The following is an 11,396-nucleotide window of genomic DNA, read 5'->3' on the forward strand; positions in this document are numbered from 1 at the left end:
TGCTTTGCCATGAGGAGGAAGTTTGTGTAACTGCAGTATTGTCGCTTTTAGGGAGTTTGTTTAGCTGCAGTAATGGTGCTTTGCCATGAGGAAGTTTAACTGCAGGACTGGTGCTTTGCCACGAGGAAGAAGTTTAACTGCAGTACTGTTGCTTTGCCACGAGGGGGGAGTTTAACTGCAGGACTGGTGCTATGCCATGAGGAGGAGTTTAACTTCAGTACTGTTGCTTTGCCACTGGGAGGAAGTTTAACTGCACGACTGGTGCTTTTCCACTAGGAGGGAGTTTAACTGCAGTACTTGTGCTTTTTTTTTTTTTTTTTTGTTGTATACAGAGTCGAGGCTCGTGAAAGAGCTAACATTTATCTGGTGTCGTTTGTGGTGTCGGTGTCGCTTGTGCTTTTATCTGGTGTCGCTTGTGCTTTGCCACAAGGAGGGAGTCAAGTTATTGTCCCCCGTCGCACCGCGGAGCGAAAGGGGCACTATGGTTTTCCTGTGCGTGCGTAAGCGCAGGACCGAATTCTAATTTGGTGTGGGTGCAACTAGGCATATGGAAGAACCCTATTGAAAATGAGGTCGCCATGTCAAAATCCAATATGGCTGTCACCATATCTAAACCTTGTGAGCGTGATATCTTGAAAAGTAAGTCTTTTTTTTTCTTTCTTTTTTTCTTTTTGTATACAAGATCGCGGCTCGTGTGAGCTAACATTAATCACAAAAAGACAAACGGACACATAAAACATAAGATAAAGGGAGAGGGAGACAAGATGGGGAGAGAGAGAGAAGCATACAAGTACAACATTTGAGAGCAGGGACATCTGAAGATCTGTGTGAGGGAGAGGCCTTGGGGGTAGGAGGCACGGGAATGGGGGAGGAGGGGTGGGAAAGGTAGAAAACACATGGACACTGCTAGGACTTCCAGGAAAGAAGTCGGAATTTCAAAAAAGTGCATCTGGGGTGAATTAACAGGGGTAGAAAAGATAAAGGTTTTGGATGGGGGAAGATAAGAGATGGTGGTGAACAGCTGTTTTAAAGACCTGGAGGGAGGAGTGGGATTGAATAGAGTGAGGGACTTTGTTCCAGAGGGGGAAGAAAAGAGGAATGAAAGAGTGAAGGTGAGCAGAGAGCCTTGATTTTGGTAGTTTAACCATAAGAGGGTTGCTGGCAGATCTTGTGCAATCTGTAGGAATATTTAGGGGACAGAGCACAGACAGAGCTGGGGGGAGCAAGGCTGGAGAGGAGTCAGTAGAAGACAAAGACCACGAACCTACCTGCAGTGAGTGAGTGAAAGGCCCTCGGAGTTTGCTTCATCGCGGGAGATTCCAATGATTCTGAAAGCTTTGGTTTCAACAGCATGAAGCCGAGCTAGGTGTGAGGCAGGAGCACCAGCCCAGAGGGGAGAGCAGTATTCCATTGAGCTGCGAATGAAAGCCTTGTATGTGGTGAGGAGCTCAGGTGTGCCAAGGAAGGACTTCGCACGACGGAGGATGCCCAGTCGGCGACTGGCTTTGGAGGTCAGATTGGAAATGTGGTTTTCCCAGGAAAGATCATGGCAGATAGTGAGACCCAAAAGCTTGAGTGACAGAACTTCTTGGAGAGGATTGTTCAGAAAGTGGATGGGAGGGTTGTCCAGTTGGTCTTTTCGGAGAGACATAGTGAGATTTGTCAGGATTGAAAGACATGTTCCACTTGTTTGACCAGTCTGTGATTTTTGTCCAGGTCTGCAGAGTGAGGAGGCTGCAGACTGCCGATGTGAGGGATGAGGTATGGAGCGGCAGAGAGTAGAGTCATCAGCAAAGAGATGGAGAGGATTTTCCAGTGAGTCGGAGAGATAAACCTTGTGAGCCTTGTGAGCTTGAGTCTGAACCTTGTGAGCGAAATATCTTGAAAAATAAACGAACTACGAACTTCTAATCTGGTGTGTGGGTGTATCTCGGCATAAGGAAGAACGCTATTGAAAATTGGGTCGCCGCGTCAAAATCCGAGATGGCCGCCTTGCGTCTTCCACTTTGTCAACTCGCATCACTTCACCGACGGGGGACCTCGGCGCAACGCTTGTTTTCTCTGAAATAACCTCAGTGGGTCCTGTTTGGCCGTATGTACGGCCGTTAACATTTGACAGTCGATCTCCATGACTGATATGGACCAAGTGTGGTATGATACATCAGAACAGTTAGGTGCTCCCCATCCATATCTGCCCCTGGAAGAGGCTGAAAAGCGGATTCACCTTAGATTGTCATTTATTTTAAAAAATATTCACAGAAACCAGTGGCCAGATGCAAGAAATACAAGGACCTTGCCATTAACTTAAGTTGTGCTCCCCATGACCTACCACTTCAGGAAAGGAAGTGCCATTCAATGAGGGCGAGTACTGTCCTGTTGAAAAATTATATTGGGCCGCAGGTCTTCAATCTGTGGGAAGGCGAATCCTTCCAAAATGTTGAGGTCACTATCTTCCACAAATAAAAACGGACCCAACAAGCAGTCATGGAGAAGTGCACACCACACATTAACATTTGGACTGTCGTGTGTGTGTTCAATGACCATGTGGGGGTCTTCAGAGCCCATATCCATCCTGAGGGATGACAGACAGCCTTGCTTCTATAAATACACTTGGTTATACTAATTGTTTTCTCAAAATTTTTTAGATATCACAGATCGTTCCGTCCATGAGATCCGATCCTCAAACACGGATTTTGATTATGTCCTTCAATTGATCTGAGAGTACATGATGTATCCCAAGGCAAGGCACGTTTAAATAGGTCGAAACAACATGGCAGCTAAAGACACCTCCCCCTCCACAAAGGTGGGATGATGGTGGCCGTTTAAAGAAGTGCTTTGGTATTATCGTGAAACTCAGGATCTGTCATGTCATAACCCAGGTGTAGTAACATCTCCTGCCCACTGAAGTGCTCTTATAAATATCCGTCCGCTGGAAGCGAGGGGCACACCTGTGACCATTACGTGCTTACTTCGGAAGGTGAGGAAATCATATTTGAATGAGGCTTGCTTAATTGTTCCCGATATTTATATATATATATATATACTCCTGGTGCCTGTTAGTGTATATGAAATGATGGCTGTCACGTGTTCTTTTTTAGATGCTGTTATGAGATCGATTCTGATTGAAGTCGGAACGAGAAGCGGTTGTGAGATTCTGATTTTACAACACTTAATCAGAATCGACTCCTGTCACCGTTCTAGATGAACAAGCTCTTGCAACTACCTACTTTTAGTGGGGATCCTCAAGCTGATGATGCGGCGAGCCAGCTTACACATTGGTTATTTTTGCTCGACAGGTACATGGAGCCATGTCCTGAAATCACGGACGCGCAGAAACTCGCTGTCCTCAACTGTCACGTGACTTTCACCATTTCCGACTACATCTCACATTGTCCCACGTATGAGACATCGGTGGCGGTGCTTCGGAGTATCTACATCGAGCCTCGAAGCGTGGTCTATACCCGCTACAAGCTCGCTACTCCGAGGCAAGATCCCTCAGAATCGCTTGAGCAATTCTTTCAAGAACGATGTCGGCTGGGAAAGGAATGTGCGCATGAGGTCCGAACTCATGAACAAATGTGTGACGATCTTATGCGGGACTCTTTTGTGTCCGGGTTACATGCACCTTCGATTCGTCAACGTTTGCTTGAGAAACCTACCCTGACCCTGCAAGAGGCATACGATCAGGCGTGTGTACTGCAGCTGGCACAGGCCCAATCGGAGTCGTATGGTCGACCTTGTACACATGCCGGACTCACTGGGGAGAAACCTCTGGAGAGAGCCTCTACCATGGGACGTGACGTTGCTGATACCCCTACGGAGCCGAGCCAGCCAGAAGTCCTCGGAGCCGAAGGTACGAGCCTAACGACTGCCTCTTTCGGAGGCAACACCAAGTGCTATTTTTGCGGGCATCGGAGGCACCCTCGAGCCACATGTCCGGGACGTGATGTGTCACACGTGTGCCGGGAAAGGTCATTTTGCGAAGGTTTGCCGTGCCTCGAGAGGGCGGCGTTTGGCTGGGGTCACCGCGGCGCGTGAGGCCCGACCCGGGCCTATAGAAGTCCCGGCACGCTCCGGACCGCATGGTTTGGCAAGCGCTGTGGTACCGGTGCTGATCGAAGGTCGGTCTGCTAACGCTCTTGTGCACACTGGGTCCACGGAGAGTTATGTCGACATGGCTCTTGTACGACGGCACGGATGGCTGGTTGTGGGGACCTCGCGAAGAATTTTCATGGCTTCGCAGTCGCTCTGGATACGCACGAAAGGGGAATGCCGTGTCGAGTTAGTGGTTAATGGCACGATGTATCCGGATGTCCGTTTGATGATTTTGTCTGCTCTATGTGCCGACGTGCTGTTGGGACATGATTTTCTCCATCGGCATAGTCGTCTGGAGGTGACGTTCAATGGGGAAACTACACTACTCACAATAAGTTAGGGATATTGGCAGGTTCTTCGGTGTGGTTGATTTTGTGTATTAATTATGTTGAAAAAAGTTGTTGGTCCTAATTCTATGGTTATTAATGTGTGAAAAAACACAGCATTCTTGATTTCAATACCATAACCCTAACCCCTATAAAAAAATTAACTCACTCCCACGATATCCCTAACTTATTGTGAGTAGTGTCCACTGTGTGCTTTGACCGGCATGTCTATAGAGCCGCTGTCATTTCCGAGTCTCACCTCCAGCTGCACGCCTGTCGCGATGAAGTCGAGACGACACTCATGGGCCGCAGTGAGACACATGAAAGCCCACAGAATCTTGTTTCTCAGTCGGTCCTTTTGGTTATTTTTTGCAAACTCCAAGCAAATTTCATGTCTTTCACTGAGGAGAGGCTTCTGTCTGGCCACTGCCATGAAGCCCAGATCGGTGGAGTGTTACAGTGATGGTTGTCCTTCTGGAGGTTTCTCCCATCTCCAAACAGGATCTCTGGAGCTCAGCCAGAGTGACCATCGGGTTCTTGGTCACCTCTCTTACCAAGGCCCTTCTCCCCCGATTGCTCGGTTTGGCTGGACGGCCAGCTCTAGGAAGAGTCCTGGTTGTTCCAAACTTCTTCCATTTAAGAATTATTTGAGGCCACTGTGCTCTTGGGAACCTTCAATGCAGTGGAGGATGTTTTTGTAGGCTTCTCCAAATCTGTGCCTCGACACAATCCTGTCTCAGCTCTGCAGGCAGTTCCTTTGACCTCATGGCTTGGTTTTTGCTCTGATATGCATCGTCAGCTGTGAGACCTTATATAGACAGGTTTGTGCCTTTCCAAATCATGTCCAATCAATTGAATTTACCACAGGTGGACTCCAATCAAGGTGTAGAAACATCCCAAAGATGATCAAGAGAAATGGGAGGCACCTGAGCTATATTTCAAGTGTCATCGCAAAGGGTATGAATACTTATGTCAATGTGATATTTCAGTTGTTTTTTTTAAATAAAGTTGCAAAACTTTCTAAAATCCTGTTTTCTCTTTGTCATTATGGGGTATTGAGTGTAGATTGATGAGGGGAAAAATGAATTTAAAAGATTTCAGCACAAGGCTGCAACATAAAATGTGAAATAAGTGAAGGGGTCTGAATACTTTCTGAATGCACTGTAATTGCCAAGGAGGAATTAAAGGATGTGTTTGTGCATCTTGTTAAACTCAGTGTGCGGACGAGATCAAGCGGACCACGACGCTAATCTGCGGCGGTTTTTACAGGTCGCGCGACAATATAATTTAACTTTCAACGAGGAAAGATGTCGCAACTCCGCAAGGTCGATTGATCTTTTTGGGTACACGGTGACCCAAGGGAAGATAACTCCCGACAGAGCGTCTGCGACCCTTGCTCGACATGGTGGCGCCGCATGATCGTGCGTCCTTGAGACGAGCTCGGTTTGTTTGCACATTATTCTCGCTGGGTCCACAATTGCTCCGAGAAGCTTCGTCCACGTGTTGATTGCCAAACATTTCCAATGACCAAGGCCGCCTTTCAAAGGCCGAAGGTAGACATAGCTCGCGTGGCTGCAACCTCGGTGGATGAGAACATACCCTTTGTCTTGGAGAGTGACGCGTCCGACTGTGTCATCGCGGCGACCCTGACTCAGGGGGGGTTGGGACCGGATGAGGGGACTTGGGTGTTACCGGAGGCTCTACATGCTATTCACGCCGACAGGTAAACCCAGGTAACACACCTGACAGCCCGAGTGTATATAGAACCCGCACGAACCCGCACGCCGAATGATAGCAGAATACACAATACTAATCAGCAATCAATGTACCAACTCATAAGCCGTCGTCCGGAGCGTTTTGGATGGTAGTAACTCTTTGCTCGGTGTTTTGTTTTTGGTATACCGCTATCATTGCTTGCTGATTCGTGGTACATTGATTGCTGATTAGTACTGTGTATTCTGCTGCAATGGCTTGCTAAGTTTTTACTCCCTGGGAGGATTGTAGTGAAACGCAGGAACTCCAACTCATAAGTTATAACCCAGGTGTAGTAACATCTGCCCACTGAAGTGCTCTTATAAATATCCGTCCGCTGAAAGCGAGGGGCAGACCTGTGACCATTACGTGCTTACTTCGGAAGGTGAGGAAATCATATTTGAATGAGGCTTGCTTAATTGTACCCGATTATATATACATATTGTTACTGATCGCGGTTTAGATGTTACTTTGCCGAGCGAAGGCTCCGCGACCGAACAGTTGTTCCCCGACTCACCCGATTCACCCAGAACTTTGGCCGTATCGCACCGCAGCTGCCCAATCTGGAAAACTCTAAAACGACGAAATGCAAAGAGGAAAAGGAATAAAACGAGAAGACGGACAGAAGAGTAATTGGATTTATTGTACACACAAGCAAAAAGAAAGCAGTCACGTTTATTTACAACACATAAGACGCAGGTGACACAGTGCAAATACTAGCTTATACAGACTTAATTAACCCAGGGACAGAACAAACAAAACAAACTCACGTACACAAGAAGGGTGGAAAGGCAGGAGGTGGATGGCTGGAGGGAGAGGAAGGTCCAAGGGGATCCTGCGGCACGATCGGCGCGTTTAGCAGCCGCCGTTCCTTCACGGCCTTGCTCAAAACCGCCGTCCAGGCCCCAAGTGGCTGTTGGGTGTTGTTGCTGTGGCCTCCGCTGCTTTCCCAGGACTTGTCTGACTCGTCTGGTCCAAACCCTCAACTCTTTCTTGGTCCACTCACTCCTCACCACCGACTCCTCACCGCAACCAACGCAACCAACTGACCACCACCACCGACTCCTCACCACAACCAACGCAACCAACTGACCACTGACCACCTCACCACCGACTCCACTGACTCCCCTCCTCGCTTCTTGCACGCGCGCCTTTATAGCGCCTCCAGCGATCAAGCCACCGGCCTTCAGGACACGCCCATCGGTGTGCTCACCTCGGCCCTGGTTGGTCATGCGACCCTCTGGCTCCGCTCTTGATGACGACGGGCGGGCACGCCCCTCTTCCCCGACCCGAGCACTTGTTCAATGGTGGTTTTGGAGGGAAGGTAATTGGCAATCGAGGCTCGGCAATGACGAAAGGGGATGTGAAAGGAAATGGAGATTTTGGGGATGGGAATGAAAGGGGATCTATTCTCTTTCACTGGTGCAATGGAGTACTTCAATTAATGGGAGACACAGCCTTACCCTAAAACACAGAATAAGAGATAACTATCAAACAGGGGTATTCTATTATTTGGCTGACGTGTATGGTTGTGGACTAATTATGGGATGCCCTTTCACCTTTACACAGCTCCGGAGGCAGGGGGCGCAGAATAAACAATAATAATAATTCACACAATCAAAAAAATATACATACAGTCCTCATATCCGCAACAATATATATACTCCTGGTGCCTACTAGTGTCCATGCAATGATGGCTGTCATGTATTCTTTCTTGGATGCTGTTTGAGATTGATTCTGATTAAACTCGGAACGAGAAGCGGTTGTGAGACTGATTTTACAACAGGTATTGTGCAGAAATATTCATACAAATTAATCATGGCATCCACAAAATACAGAACCTTAAAGTTTATACGTTGTTCTGACTCACCCTGTGAAGTTGGGAGGGAAGAGTGATCTGGAATTGGTGTTGGGACGGGGGAGGGCTGTGAGAGTGGAGAGAGATTTGGAGTTGGTCGGGTGTAGGGATGCAGACTTTGAGTTGGGATTGTGATCGATATGGACTTGAAGAGGAAAGGCCTTGAGGAACCAGTCACATTTTGCATTACGTGGATTTGCAGCATTTCCACGGGTCCCTGCCATTACGATGTCAAAGGACATTCCTTTTAAACTCTCAAATCATTCCACACTCTATTCTATTGGGAACGAATTTCCTCACAACAGCCTGGTGGAACCAGGTTATCTGCTCGTGCATACTAAAAGTGAAATTGTATATTTGTTTGTTTACATAACGGGGGATATGCCTCTGATCATTTCGTTGGTTGTGGTATCGATTTGAATCGGACTACGCTGGCCATAAGGAACCACCTCTGTTAATCTCATGCTCTATTTGGCGAGCGGCTTGCGAAGCGGTTGTTACGGAACGACCAGCTTGGAATGCGATAGCAAGCCGCTTGCTTACGGAACACATCACAATATCAATGGTAATAATGACCATTCCTTTCATGCCATGAAGCACATGGGAGCTTCCGAGTAAGATTTCATTGGCTGAGGAGTGAGGAGTTAAATCCTGGATGGGTCAGAGGTTTATCAGTGGTAATAAATGTGCAGTTCTGCATCAGGAAAATTGGTTTCCGGTGAATTCGATGACTTATGTTAAAGCGGACCCATCACATCCACCACACATTGCTGAAAAGACTGCACCACCTTAAACTTGGCCCTTTCGGTGGCCCCTCTATGTCCACCACAAGCAGCCGTGATCAATGAACGACGAACTGTTTTAAAAGTTGTATAAAGCACGCACAAACCGGCCATCTTTATTATCAAACACTAATCTGCGAATTAAATCATAATTTTTTATTATTATAGAGCAAACGTATATGATTATGTATGATACATGTATGTTTATATGCGACCAAAACGGCTTCTTCTTCAAATAAAATTAACACCCAAAACGGTCCGTGAACTCTTAATTACTTTTGGCAGCTGAGACCCCTCAGACCTTTGAAGGCTCTTGAAGTCCACCAAGACCCTTGAAAACCCAAAATACCCTTCAAGGCCCTGAGGATCCTAAAGACCCTAATGGGCCCGAAGACCCAAAATTTTTTTAAGACTTAGAGGAACTTGAAGACCTAAAAGACCCTTCAAAGACCGAAAACACCCTGAAGACCCAAAAGACACCGAAATGGTCAAAGATGCCTGTCCCTCTGAAACGATGTGTGGTGAGGTGCGCGGAGCCTGCCGAGTGACGCTCGTTTTGTGAATAATATTCATAATGCTTGTAATGTATGTTGAAAGTCCCTACAAATCAGAAGAAACTACAGTATTGTTGTTGGTGTTGTTATTATTATTATTATTATTATTATTATTATTTTTTTATTTTTACAAGCAGCGGTACCCGCCCTACGGGCGGGGCTTCAATTGGGAAGTCGAAATGAAAAGGCAAAATATCAGAAATTGAAGGCTTTTTTTATTTTAAAGGATTCATATAAACATCCGATGAATCACGTCTTTCTCAGTCGCACGTTTATGTGTGAAGAGTGCGCGCCGAATCTGTAACACTTCTTCAAAGTGCTGGACATCAAATACTGCTCTAATCCTCTTTTGCGTTAGAGCCACTTTAAGCTGGACTTTCCTAGCGTTCTGGTGTGCAGCTGTGTTACGATCTTGTTCACCAGATCTGTATTCCTCGGACTGCCTCCGAGACTGGTGTGCAGCTGTGTTACGTCCTTGTTCCTGCTTCCGAGAGTCCTCGTCTCGCCGAGCCTTCTTTCTTGCAACAGCTTCTTTGGACGTTTTCGTTAATGAGGCTTTCCGTTTGGGAGGCATTTTACCGGTTTATCTGAAACGGTACCCGCCCAGAAACACGTACCAGAGAAAACAAATCGTTATGGCAATGGCCTCTCCAATATTGTACCCGTTTGTGACCTTTGGCACATTGTCTCCAGTATCCGTTTGTGACGATGTTTTCATTGTGACGAAAATATTCGAATTTCAGGAATATGTCAATTGTGATTGTGTTTCATTGTGATGTTGGTACAAAATCACAAAAGGTACATTCACCGTGGCTCTGGTCGTAAGTTTGTTTATTTACAATCAGGTCACTCCATCCCCATCCTCTGGTCGGCTCAGCGCACTCCCACTCATCGTCCCAACACACCTGGTCACAACAACGCACAAAATCGCACCTCCTGTCTGCGAACCCTGGCCAAATCACCTGGATTCATACCCGCCGTACAAAACAACATCAAGCTCACCCTGTTCAATACCCGGTCCCTCAACAACAAATGCCTCATCCTGAACGACTACATCCTGGAAAATAAACTGGACTTTCTCTGTCTCACTGAGACCTGGCAACAACCACTGGACTACTACACGCTCAACCTCACCACACCCAATGGATATTCTTACATCAATAAACCACGCTCGGAGGGCCGAGGTGGTGGAATTGCCGTTATTCACCGACAAGACATCAAGACCAACCTCATCTCCATCTCCTCTGCTCCATCATTTGAACACCTGGCTTTTAAACTCTCTGGTCACACACAGTCAGTCATGGCTGTTGTCTACCGCCCTCCCAAACCACACCCATCATTCCTGTCTGACTTCTCCTACTTTCTGACCCAGCTATGTTCCCTCTCCCCCTCAATCCTCCTCCTTGGTGATTTCAATATCCACATGGACTCCACTGACTCCACGCTAACCACTGACTTCACTGATTTACTCACCTGCTTTAACCTCACTCAACATGTCAACTTTCCTACCCATAACCGTGGTCACATTTTGGACCTTGTCTGCTCTACTGGACTAATTTTGCACCATCTCTCTGGCTCCGACCTCACTCTCTCTGACCACCTGGCCATCACTCTGACCATCAACATCCCCACCCCAGCACCAAGGCATTATCGCACTATCAACTTCCGTAAGCTAAACGCTCTTTCACCTGCCTCATTCTCATCGACCCTCTCTGAAAAAATGTCCACTTCTCCCTTCGTTGACCTCCACACCCCTTCTGACCTCACTGACTACTACAACCACACTCTCTCCTCCTGCCTTGACCAACTTGCGCCTATAAAAACCAAAATAGTTTCTTTCACCCATTCTGCTCCCTGGTTTACCCCTGAACTCCGCCTGATGAAAACTCGTGCTCGCCAACTTGAAAGACTCAGCAATAAAACAGGTCTCACAGTTCACTTCCAGGCCTACAAGGACCACATACAACACTATAAAGATGCCCTCTCCCGCGCCCGCTCCGCCTACTACTCTCAAATTATCCACTCTGGC

The 11,396-nt window shown here is 47.2% G+C and overlaps 1 protein-coding gene across 1 annotated transcript; it reads left to right on the top strand.

The window, feature by feature from the left end:
- Positions 1-901: 901 nt before the first annotated feature.
- Positions 902-5,436, top strand: LOC144894245 (uncharacterized). The gene is made up of 2 exons (XM_078786482.1): positions 902-2,977; positions 3,099-5,436. Exon 2 carries the CDS (start codon positions 3,202-3,204, stop codon positions 4,036-4,038), a length of 837 nt encoding a protein of 278 aa, XP_078642608.1. The 5' UTR covers positions 902-2,977; positions 3,099-3,201; the 3' UTR covers positions 4,039-5,436.
- The last annotated feature ends 5,960 nt before the right edge of the window (positions 5,437-11,396 follow it).

The sequence above is a fragment of the Myxine glutinosa genome, chromosome 11 (genome assembly GCF_964187855.1).
Source record: "Myxine glutinosa chromosome 11, kmMyxGlut1.1, whole genome shotgun sequence".
Lineage (NCBI taxonomy): Eukaryota > Metazoa > Chordata > Myxini > Myxiniformes > Myxinidae > Myxine > Myxine glutinosa.